The 12,768-nt window shown below is 51.1% G+C and overlaps 1 protein-coding gene across 4 annotated transcripts in view; it reads right to left on the bottom strand.

The window, feature by feature from the left end:
• The window catches only part of Acvr1b (activin A receptor type 1B), a 43,701-nt gene that overhangs the window by 3,846 nt on the left and 27,087 nt on the right, over positions 1–12,768 (bottom strand). For all 4 annotated transcript variants that reach the window (XR_015623857.1, XR_015623856.1, XM_087556023.1 and 1 more), the window contains 5 exon segments: positions 12,514–12,744; positions 9,316–9,483; positions 8,413–8,569; positions 7,159–7,283; positions 1,689–1,819 (listed from right to left, as the gene is read on the bottom strand). Coding sequence is in view for 2 of the 4 variants with exons in the window: in XM_087556023.1 (XP_087412149.1) it covers positions 1,689–1,819; positions 7,159–7,283; positions 8,413–8,569; positions 9,316–9,483; positions 12,514–12,744 (812 nt within the window). In the remaining 2 variants the exon portion in view is untranslated.

Raw genomic sequence — 12,768 nt, 5'->3', positions numbered from 1 at the left:
GAGAGACCCGCAGTGAGAGAGACCCACAGTGAGAGAGAGACCCTCAATAAGAAAGACCCCCAGTGGCTCATCTCCGCTGCCTCCCTGTCTGTCAGGTCTGATCCACTCCATGATGCTTTGAAATTTTTTCCTAGGCTTCTCCTTCCTTAAGGGGCAGAGGTGCAAGGGGAGAAGAGGCAGCAGCGGCCCGTTGGTTCTTTCCCATCTCACCCTCAGCTAAATCCAAGGTGCCCAAGCATGCTGGAAAATGCAGTTCTCTTACACAACCACAACCAACTGGTAGGCACTGGCTAAATGTGAGCCCTCAGCTGGGTTTCCTGGGTACAGAAACGCCCCCTAGTGGCCAAGCTCCTTAAAGGTAGAGGTGTGCTCTCCCTACATGGGAAGGCAGGGGTGTTGGGAGAGGAGGCCCTAACTGAATAGAGTTGAGCATTAGCAGAGCTGGGCCTACCCTGACACCTACCAGAGGTAACCTGGGATGCTCTCAGCACAGACATAAGGCAATGTGTAAACAAGGATGTGCTGTTCCCACAGCCTAATCTAGATGTAAAGTCTGTTACAATGAAGCTGCAGAAATTAAACAATGTTCTGAGAGAAAGGTCTCCTGCCCCCTGCTGGCAAGACCTGGTTTCCTTGAACTCTGTAGGACTCTAGTGCCCCATGTCAGTTAGGGCTGTCCTAACACTCTTCTCCTTTCAAGTACCTCGCTACCCCATGTGCTGGATGACTGGAATTCTAGTTCTCCTTCCTACCTCCAACCCCTCCACACTTTTCCCCCTTCCCACACTGCCCCCCCAACTCATCCCCCTTCCCTCCGTCTCACACCCCTCCATCCTGCCTCAGATCTGTAGTTTCTACAAAGGCCTCTGTCTCAGGCCTGCCTCTTTCTGGGGCACCCAGTCTGTGCGCCGTCTTCCTCGCTGGTGTCCTCGGGGCCACCTTTCTAGTCTGACAGGCCTGTTATAGCTGCCCCGAAGATGCCGCCAGGCTTGCCCAAGGCCACGGCCACTGACAGGCTCCCCCATTTCTGCTTACTCTTTTTTTTTTTTTTTTTTTGGTTCTTTTTTTTCGGAGCTGGGAACCGAACCCAGGGCCTTGCGCTTCCTAGGTAAGCGCTCTACCACTGAGCTAAATCCCCAGCCCCCATTTCTGCTTACTCTTGTCTGTCCTGCCTTGATTTCTCCCCATGGCAGGGAGCGCCCTTTTGTCTGGGCTATTACCTCCAAAGGGTTAATCTGCACGGTGGCCAGAAAAGTGACTACAGTCAGAGGCCTCGGTTGTCCTGGAATGATGCCTGTCCTGGAATGATGCCGGGACAGGAGATGCTGTGACCCTGGTCCTCAGGGCCTGGAATGCCGCATACCCATCTACAGAGCAGGGACCAGGACCACGCCCGCCTGCCTGGAGCACTCGCTCGCTTCCTACCTTCCTTCCACTTGCAGTCTGAAAGTGATCGTGTTTACTATTTTCAACGTGCCTGCTGCGTGTGACCCACCTACAGCGTGAGGCCAGGCGTGGAGTTTTCTAGCTGTAGCACTACATTAATGATAAAAAGCTTTACATTTTGGATTTACAGATAAAGGGTATATTCAAAAGTCAAACCTGGGAGTTGGCCCATTTTAAAAATATGTTTCTTAGCAGAGACAATCGGCAGATGAATAAGCCACAAACGCCAAGCAAGCTCCTACCTCATAACTCTGCCACCAGTTGGGGACATTGGGCCGTAGCTTCTGGTCACAGACGACCTTTCGCATTTCCTCAATGGAAGGGTCAGAGGGCACTAAATCATAATATGGCAGTTGATACTCTTCATGGACTCCTAGGAGAGGAGAAAACAACCTGTCAGCGACAGAAGGAGGAAAGGACAGCTACGCTTTCATCTGTGTAACCATTTCTCACTAAAATAAACCTGGTTCCTTTTTTTTTTTTTCTTTTTTTCTTTTTTTTCCAGAGCTGAGAACTGAACCCAGGGCCTTGCGCTTGCTAGGCAGGCGCTCTACCACTGAGCTAAATCCCCAACCCCATAAACCTGGTTCCTTTGGAGAAGGCGGCTGATTCCAGGTATGGACGGTGTAAGGAATGCACAGGAGCCCAGCCAAACACCGCAGTCTGGGCATCTGGTTCTGGTGTATGGGAGGTTGGGGCAGGAGGGTGGGTTCAAGAGGATCTCGTAACCCCAACAAAACTTGAAAATATAGCCCCAAAGTCTTTATTCATTAAAAAAAAAAGCTTACAAACTATCCAGCTCTTAGGGTCACTTGAGCATTTTTCAACTGCCCAAAGCTGATAAAATCGAAATAAGACTAAGAAATCTGAAAGGAACACTTTTTCTACTTTTCTTTTATTGTTTTATTTTGAGACAGGATCTCTCTATATAATCCTGACTGTCCTGGAACTCCCAAAGTAGACCGGGCCAGACCTGAACTCGGGTCCTCTTGCCTCAAGCATGCATCACCTCGAAGAGCTGAGCAGGAACTCATGGTTCACAACAACGTTAGGAGGAGCCCCACCCCTCTGCTGGGTGCTGAGAGTGAGCGGCTACCTGAGTGGGGGTGGGGTGGCTCCTGCATTTCCTTCTTCAAGCATGCACTGTGGCAAGCAAACAGATAGGAAGGCAAAGCCCTTCTTTACTAGCTTGAGGCAGGGTCTCACTATGCAGTTTGAGCTGGCCTTGAACCCATGGTCTCTGAGGTGGGTACAGACCAACATATCCTGTGGTAAGGTCTTCCTTCAGGAAAAAAGCAGTCAACTTGCTGAAGGTAAATGACCTTGAATCAAGGCTGGCATGTTGGATTTTAGCCTCTAGTCATTCTGGCTTTGTAAATGGTCACCCTGATTGTCAACACCACAAAGGGAGACGACATTCTCTGACATTCTGCGCTTTGTATTAGAAGCCCTAAAGACTAAAGCCACAGAACATGTTTGCACCAAAGGAACAACATAAGAATCCCCAGCCCAGACGTGGCTACCAATTCACAGGAGATCACACTACCAATTCACAGGAGCCCCAGGAGCAGGAGCAGGAGGCCTGGGACTCCAGAGGGGCAATCTGTGGAAGGTAGTCTGGGAAACTCCAATATAAGCAAAGTGAAGACAAAAAAATGCAGGGAAACTTAAGCCTGAAGAGACTGGGGATGCATCACTGATGGTGGCATCTGGACTCTGATGTGAACTCGCTGAGTGGTCAACCCAGGCCTTGCTCACTGCTCGCTCTAGGCAAGCTCTCCACTACAGACCTATGCAGTACCCCAGTGTCCTTTTGTTTCTGAGATAGAGTCTTGTTATATCTACCTAAGTTGGCCTCAAGCTCTCAATCCTCCTGCCTCAGCCTCCTGGGTACTAGGACTGCAGGTCTGCACCACGGCTCCTCCCAGCAGCCCCTCTGCCTTCTGACTGTCTCGCTCAGTTCCCTGGAGCCTCCTACTTACAATATTCTTGCTGCAGCATCCTAGGATTCCCTTTTAAAACTAACTGTCGTATTTTTAAATTGTTTCCTTTAGATTTATACATAAAGTAACTCATAATAAAAAGTTAAGAAATCTAGAGCTGGGGTTGGGGATTTAGCTCACTTGCCTAGCAAGCGCAAGATCCTGGGTTCGGTCCCAGCTCCAAAAAAAAAAAAAAGAAAGAAAGAAAGAAAGAAAGAAAGAAAGAAAGAAAGAAAGAAAGAAAGAAATCTAGAGCTGAGCCTGATGGGTCTTCCTTAACCCAGGCCTTAGGAGTCTGAGACAGGAGGATGAAAGACTTGAGGTCAGTCTGGGGCAAAGTGGGAGCAGTACTTTTCTCACTTGTACCCCCATCCTAACAGAATAGCCTCGATCCACCGCCACACCGCATGGGGCCACCGCCGCATGGGGCCACCACCACACCGCAGGGCCACCGCCATGCTGAAGTACTAAGCCACCTCTCTAGCACTATGAGGTAAGATTTCCAAACAGAGAATCTGGCTTGGCAATAGCTATCTAAAGGGCAGGTGAGAGCTGACGCTCATGCCTGGGCCTGTTAGACTCTCAGATCTGTGCATGTCACAGCCACGCCACAGCCATGCCACAGCCATGCCACAGTCACGCCACAGCCACGCCACAGCCAGGCCACAGCCATGCCACAGCCACGCTACAGCCATGTCACAGCCATGTCACAGCCACGCCACAGTCATGCCACAGTCACGCTACAGCCACGCCACAGCCAGGCCACAGTCACGCTACAGTCATGCTACAGCCATGTTACAGCCATGTCACAGCCATGCCACTACAGCCATGCCACAGCCATGCCACTACAGCCATGCCACAGCCATGCCACTACAGCCATGCCACAGCCATGCCACAGCCATGTCACAGCCATGCCACTACAGCCATGTCACAGCAATGCCACTACAGCCATGCCACAGCCATGCCACAGTCATGCCACAGCCATGCCACAGCCATGCCACAGCCATGCCACAGTCATGCCACAGCCATGCCACAGTCATGTCACAGCCATGCCACAGCCATGTCACAGCCATGTCACAGCCATGCCACAGCCATGTCACAGCCATGCCACAGTCATGTTACAGCCATGTCACAGCCATGCCACAGCCAGGCCACAGTCACGCTACAGCCATGTTACAGCCATGTCACAGCCATGCCACAGCCAGGCCACAGTCACACTACAGTCATGCTACAGCCATGTTACAGCCATGTCACAGTCATGCCACAGTCACGCTACAGCCATGTCACAGTCATGCCACAGTCACGCTACAGCCATGTCACAGCCATGCCACTATAGCCATGCCACAGTCATGTCACAGCCACGTCACAGCCATGCCTCAGCCATGCCACAGCCATGCCATAGTCATGCTACAGCCATGCCACAGCCATGTCACAGCCATGCCACAGCCATGCTACAGCCATGTCAAAGGCACACCACAGCCATGCCACAGCCATGTCACAGCCATGTCACAGCCATGCCACTACAGCCATGCCACAGCCATGCCACAGTCATGTCACAGCCACGCCACAGCCATGCCATAGTCATGCTACAGCCATGCCACAGCCATGCTACAGCAATGTCAAAGGCACGCCACAGCCATGCCACAGCCATGCCACAGTCATTACACATTTAGCCCCACTTTTCTGGATGTCACGAGGAAGAAGACACACACTTATTCACAGTTTAAGTGTTGCACATTGTACGGCAGGGCTGAGGGGACAGCTCAGGGGGTGAAGTGCCCTTGTGTAAGCAAGGGGCTGAGTTCAGAGCCTCAGCATTCATCGGAAGCTGGGAACACATCTGCAAGCCCACTGTGGGACCCCTGGAGCTCCTCGGCCATCCAGTCTAACTCAGGGGTCAACTGGGATGCCCTGTCTCAAAACCATGAGGTGAGCCTTTGGCCTCCACATGTATACACATGTGCACATACATCAAACACACACTTTTTAAAAAGGTCTGCAGGCATGATGTCATTGTACAGTATGTAAGGCTCTCCTTGTGTTTGTTACTCCAATGCTGGTTTCTACGCCATCACATCTTGTTTCAATCTGGACACGGCATTGTAATGCTGAGATCTAGAATCTGTCTCACGTTTGTGTAAACAATGCTCAGAATTTGTCAATAAATGCTGATCACCTGATACCTGGGCAGAAGAGAGAGTAGGGTGGGACATCCACCAACCAGGGGAGGAGGGAGAGAGGGAGGGAGACAGAGACACAGAGACAAAGACAGACAATGACAGAGAGATAGAGACAGACAAACATAGAAAAATTCAGACTGGGGTCATAAAGAGAGGGCCTGAGGCGATACCATGAGAAGAGAGAGCTAGAACAATACATTAAACTGCAGGTATCATGGGCTGGGGTAGCATAGAGGCTGATGTACATCATCTAACTGCTCTGTACTGAAGAGAAGCTTGGCAAAAGCTCTGGTGGTGAGCAGGGACCAGGAAGGGTCAGGAGCTGCAGTCGCCAGATTAGCTCACTGCTCACATATACATTAAAAACAACTCACCTTACAAAGACCCGCGGCGATTTTCTCTGTAGGAGGGATGCTGGTGCTTACACTATATATATTAACATATACATACTATATGCAGTCCAGCAGTACCACTGAGCTACACCCAGCTCCAGAATTTCCAGTCATCTTGACCTAGTCACACACAAGCATCTCCTCCATTACCTGGGTCTAACATCATGGCAGAAAAGGCAAGGAACAGAAGAAAGGGTCCCCTGGAAAAACCTACCTGCTATTTTTCATTCAGCTCCTTCCAGTAACTGGAACCTTTCATCAGAGAGGAAAGGCCCAGGGGAGGCCAAGCTCTGGACCACTCTGTCATGACCACATGGGAGAATATTTGAAGGTCATCATAAAACACTGACCTAGCGGGGTGGTACTGGCATACACCTTTAATGCCGGATTTGGGAGCAGAGGCCAGCTTGATCACAGAGCAAGTTCCAGGACAGCCACAGCCACTATACCAAGAAACCCTGACTCAAAAAACTGAAAAACCAAACCAAACCAAACCAAACCAAACCAAAAAGCAATGCAATTGTCTCCTGCTAACCCTGCTTTTGCCCCCTCACCAGGCTCTTGCATGAATAAACTCTGCGGACCGAAACTGTCAGGATCTGGTTTTTAATTATAAGAAACAACATTTTAAGAAAGTCCTAAGCACTCTTGCCAACCAAGAAAGTTCCACTCTTAGCACAAGGAGAAAACAGCAGAGCTCCCAGAGATGTGGCTAGGAGCACATCAGAACATGTGAGAACACACATCAGAACACACGAAAACATGTCAGAACATGTGAGAACATATCAGAACAACCTGCCTCTGAATCACAAGGCCTTGGCCTGTGTGTATCCTGGGAATTCTCTTTCTCTACAAGTTAATAATACAGTGTGTGAGGGGAGAGAGGGAGGAAGGGGTGGAAGAAAAAGAGGACAGAAGACAGAGAGTCTAGTGACCCTCAGACTGGTCATCACAAAGACTAGCACAGCTCAGCAGCGCGTGGTCCCAGGACTCAGGCACGTGACAGTCTTGCCTGGCATGGACAAAGCCCAAGTTCATCCCCAGACCTGTGCAGACCAACGCCATACAAAGCTGGCCCCTCAGCACAGCTGCCTCCAGGACTCTGGCCCCAAGCACCCACAGGCTGTGGAGAGGGGGCAGAGCGGGGGTAGACAGTACCTCCAGAATTGCACCTCCGAGCAATCTCCCAATAGACAAGCCCGAGGGCGTAGATATCGGCACACTTGAAGGAGTCAAAGTGCTTCATGTTGATGGTCTCGTCAAGTACTTCAGGAGCCATGTATCTGGAATGGAAGAAAGAGTTATGCAGAACATGAGGACGGTTCTCTTTATCAGAGAATTGGTGCTGAGGTCTGGGTGTGTGAGACGGCTGTTCCAATGCAGCTCTTTGGGGAGCAGAAGCCTTATCTCCTACTGCACAGCCTTTCTGGATTCAAATCTACACGGCAGCTCAGCGCTGACGACTCTTTCTGGAGCCCGTCTGGATTCCTCAGCACAGGCTGCCGTGGTGGGGCCACACAGATGGCGACAGTGGGATACTGCTGGAACCTTCGCTTTACTGAGGGGGACACAGTGATGAGGAGAGCTTAAATTTCATACTCAATTTCTTTTGTAATCTTAAGCTGACTTCAGACAAGTGAAAATAAATCTCGAAGTGATTGAAGTCACACTTAGTGACTGAGCAGTGACCCTGTGTAATTCTATGATGTAAGATGCCCACCTACACTCTGGAGCCTGGGTAGATGAATCTCAGGTCAGAAGGACAAAAACAGCAGCATAATTAGCTCACATAGACCCCCTCTTACACCCACCTCCATCCCATGATGTCAGCTATACATTTTCTTCTCTTCTCAAAGGAAGTGGAGAGCAGGCCACACCCCTTCCAGGCCACACCCCTTCCAGGTATTCCAGTCCCAGCCAATATTAGCTCTGCCTCACTCTCTGAGCTCACTCCTCACACCCACCATCCTGCAGCATTTCCCTGGCCTCCTCCAGAGTCTGGGATCTACCCTTCCCAACCCTGCTTCAAAATCTATTTCCTTTTTTGAACAAGAGTTTTGCTATGTAGACTGGGCTGTCCTGGAACTTGCTCTGTAGACCAGGCTGGCCTTAAACTCACGGAGATCTGCCTACCTCTGCCTCCTGAGTGCTGGGACTAAAGGTGTGTGCTACCAAGCCAGGTCTTCTACTCCAAATTCTTTCTTCACTGCCTTCCTCCAAGGCCATACTTGTACGGAGCTATGCTCTTGGCCCAGGTGCTTGCTAGATATGGCTGGGAAGTGTTCCAGTGTGAGGGACAGAACAACATTTGCCATCCGAGGACCAGGAGCTATCTCCTCCTGTGTGTGTATATGATGTATGCATGGGACATTCAGGCAAGGTGGCAGGCGAGGGCTGGGGCCGAGGACTTACCGTTTGGTTCCCACCCTCTGATTTGGAGCAATGTCTATGGTGTCAGTGACAGCATCGTGACGGACAGCTAGGCCCAGGTCTGCAATGGCACACATGCCATTCTTCTTCACCAGAATGTTCTTTGACTTCAAGTCTCGATGAGCAATTCCAGGCTTCCCTGGCAGAGACAAGCCGGGCATGTTCAGGGAGGTGTGTGCACAGCAAGTGCGTGATTCTGAGAGGACTCTGGGCTGAGCCTGGCCCTGTGTCCTTCAGGCTCAGACTTCTCTCTGAGTGAGAATAACAGAACCTCACAGGGACATGGAGAGGGTAAAATTATTCCCAGAATTAAGGCCTCACAATGACATAGTTACTGACTTACTGACTCACATTAAATCTCTCCACCATTCACCAGCCCCGGAGGAGCCCAGGTGACCAATGAGCACACAGAGCCGCCATCAGCCCAGGAGTCAGCTGGTGAGAGCTGCTGCCCTGGTCAACCAAGCACCAGTGGTCACACCGGGATCTGGAGGCAACAGCACAGCTGAGCGCAAAGCCTGGGTCCTCATCCAGGACGCGGACAAGCGGGCGCTGCACCTTGCCACCACAAGCTGTGCAAGGAAGGCGTGCCCGACCTCAGCGTGAGACGGTTACACGCTTGCCCCTGGCGTGCTGGTCTCTCTCAGTTCCATTCGTTCATGCTGTTCCTTAGCAAACGTCTGTGCCGTGCATTAACAGCAGCCGAGCCTGCATCTTATAGCTCGCCCTAGGGAGGGCTAGCCAATGAGGAAACCCATTTAGATTCTGTTCTTGCTCAATACAGCTAGCAGCTTTGTTCCTCACGCGGAACCACCATTGCCAGAGTTTGTCCCCAGCTGCCTCAGTGAGGAGGACCACACGGGGATGGACAGGCTTCCTACTCACCCTGAGTGCCCACAATCTCCATATGCAGGTGTGCCAAACCACTGGCTGCAGACAGGGCCAGTTTAATCATCCCCTCAATGGTCACTGTGTAGCGGTTCAGATAATCGAACAGTGAGCCGTGCTCGTGATAGTCAGAGACAAGCCACAGCTGGGTCCAGGTGCCATTGTCTGCAGAAACGAAGACAAGGAACACAGAAGGAACGCTATGCAACACAGAAGAGGACAAGACACACACAGTGCCAGGTTCAGGAGGACCTGAATGTGCACTTCCTGCCTCTATACCTCTGGCTGCTCCTTGACCCTGCTTCCCCACAGCAACCTCCAAGGAGGATAGGGTTCACTTCTCTCTTAGGCTTGCTCCCATATCTCTGTGTGTGGTGGTTTGAACAAAATTCTTCCCCATAACAGTCTTGGGCATTTGACTACTTGACCCCCAGTTGGTGGCTCTTTGGGAAGCCTAGGAGGTAGGGCCTTGCTAAAGAAAGTATGTCTGGGGCAGGCTTTGGGGTTTCAAAAGCCACAAGCCATCCTTCTGCTTGTAGTTCAAACTATGAGCTCTCAGCTCTGCCTCTGCCTCACCACCTGGACCATGCGAACCACTTGGGAAGCTGGTTCGGTCCTGGTGTCTTTATTAGTAGTAGTAGTGTTATATGGTATTATCTTTAGTATTGTTGTTTTGTTTTGTGTTTTTTAGGATATCTTTCTTTCCTTATTTTATGAACAAGTGCTCTATCTGCATGTACACCTGCATGCCAGAAGAGGGCACCAAATCTCACTATAGATGGTTGTGAGCCACCATGTGGTTGCTGGGAATTGAACTCAGGACCTCTGGAAGAACAGACAGTGTTCTTAACCACTGAGTTATCTCTTCAGCCCTGTGTTTGTTTGTTTGTTTGTTTGTTTGTTTGTTTGTTTTTGAGACAGGGTTTCTCCGTGTAGCCCTGGCTGTCCTGGAACTCACTCTGTAGACTAGGCTGGCCTTGAACTCAGAGCTCTATGCCTGCCTCTCTGCCTCCCCAGTGCTGGGATCAGAGGTGAGTGCCACTGACTTGGTCGTGGTATTTCATCACAGCAGCAAACAGGAGACCGGTCAGCAGGGACAATTCTCAACAGCACACTGCTTAACTGCCCAATCTGGGATGTGTGGTAGCCGGGAAAGAATGTGCACTGAGGGAAGCACTGGCTCAGCTCCGTTCCCGTTCCCGCTCCCGCTCTGACAGGAGACCCAAAGAGCTCCACCCACTACCCACCGTCCAGGAGGAGAGCCTGCCCAGCAGCTGTCTCACTGGATAAGTCTCCTTCCAGTTGGTGGCCATCCTCAGGCCAGGGGCCATGGCAAGAGCAGAAAGATCCCATTTGTGCACCCGTTACAGAGCCAAGAATGCTCTGCCTGCCATGCGTGTGCAGCCCACTTTTGAGCATTCCCACAGAAGCCATCTTGCCCTGCAGAAAAGCAATGGAGGCAGGAAACACGCTGGTCTCTCTTTCACTTGGGGTGGCAGGAAGGCAGGCAGGGAGAGGAGAAAATGACAGTATCTGATGGGGGAGGGGTGTCCTTGTTGCTGTTGCTAGGAAGATTGGAGACTCAGGCGAAAGCTCCCAAATTCTAGGTTCATGCTAATCCCAGGGCCTCACATTGGATATATCATGATAACAAGGCAAGAAAAAAAGGGGTGACTCCCTCTTTTTCTGCCCTAACTTAGGTTCCACAAGCCAGATCCCAACTCACACAAGCTTCCAGAATCAATAGAGACTGGCTGCTGGAAGTGTCTGAACGTTGGCGCCTCTGACCCCAACGGGAGCCATATTCTAACCAGCAACTCCTTTCTGAGGCCATGGCTCGCCAGAGGACAGGTGGAGGCTGTTACTCATTCTAAGACATCTGGGCTAGCAGCAGCTCCTCAGAGCTCTGAGACTCTGTCTTCTTCCCCTGCTTTAAAACCCAAGGCTCTTTAAAGCTTGTGGGTGCCCTGCAGCACTCTGAGGAATGCGATCAGGTGGCACTCCTCATAGGACCTGTGAACACTAGCCTGTAGGTATTGTCACAACCACCAGACACTTCTAAACATGACCCAGGGCCCTCATAATATCTCTGTTCCGGGGTACCAGAGGTACCTGCCCCTCTTTCCCTGGGGTCGGTCTCTGTAGGTAGAAACCTGGCCCACAGTGACCAAGAGATACTGTGATATTAAATTAATACTCATCTCTAATTACTACTTGTTCTTCAGCACCAACTATGGTCCTTGCACGTTTGCTGTGCAAGCCTGAGTTTAGGCTCCCAGTGCTCACGTAAACATCAGGCGTGACACATGTTCTTGTGACACCAGCATTGGACTGGAAGTAGAGGCAGGAGGATCACAGGGATTGATCCACTGGTGGCTAGGCCAGCCACTCAGTGAGCTCTGTGTTCTGTGAGAGACTCTATTTCAAAACATAGGGCAGAAAATAAAAACAGGAGAACAAAGACATTGACTGCTGGTCTCCATATGCGTCCGCACGCGCACACACACGCACACGCGCGCGCGGGGGCATGCACAAAAGCCCAGCATAGCCTGGTCTCTCACTACTCCTCCCCTGCTCCTGCCGTGTGACTAAAAGGCGGAGACAGGAGACTGCATATTTGAGGCTGGGCTGTCCTCTATGGCGAAGACTCTACCTCATAATGCCCTCCATAACAAAGCAGAAAGAAAAGATGGGGGTGGGGGGAGAGGCAGGAGGGAGGACTGGCAGCAGTAACTTAGGGCTTTAGGTATAAAACAGGCGAAACTAGTCTCACAGCTGCTGGGTGACTCTAAGGCAGTGTCTGCTTGTGGTGGCTTCCCCACAACAGTGTGCACAATGCTTGTGTTGTGTTGTGTTGTGTTGTGTTGTAGAATGTGTATGTGTCTCTGACACCATTCCTGCCCAGGCAGGTGAGAACATAATTCCTTATTGTAGCAGTTTTCAAAACAAGCACATGGGAGGCCCAGTGGAGGCCACGCTGGGTACAGATAAGAGGAAGGTGGGCCTGCGGGGCTGGGGGCATCGGGGTGCCTTCTTAGCAACAACCCAGGTTCCCGTGTGAACCTCTTGGTATAAAAGGCTCCACATTTAAAGTGGCTTTGGAACTATGGTCTTATTAGGACTTCCTCTGTGTACCGCAGAGCAGCAGGCCTCGCTAGCGCCCCCCGAGTGGCAGCGACGGGAGACTACATGTACCTTTATTGTCAGCAGCAATAAACCCAAGGATGTTTTCATGGCGCAGCATGACAGTCTGGTAGATCTCTGCCTCCCGGAACCACGACCGCTCTTCACGGGAAGAGAAGATTTTCACAGCCACATCACCACCCCTCCAGCGGCCACGCCATACTTCCCCAAACCGGCCCTTGCCGATAATCTCTTGTAAAACAATGGTTCGGGCCACTGTGCGCTGGACAAAAAGGGGTAACCCTGTGGGCCAAAGAATAGAGAAAA

Source organism: Rattus norvegicus, chromosome 7 (assembly GCF_021556685.1).
Source record: "Rattus norvegicus strain SHRSP/BbbUtx chromosome 7, alternate assembly SHRSP_T2T, whole genome shotgun sequence".
Lineage (NCBI taxonomy): Eukaryota > Metazoa > Chordata > Mammalia > Rodentia > Muridae > Rattus > Rattus norvegicus.
Note: the sequence above shows the minus strand (reverse complement) of the source record. Positions and strands in the feature narration are given on the sequence as shown.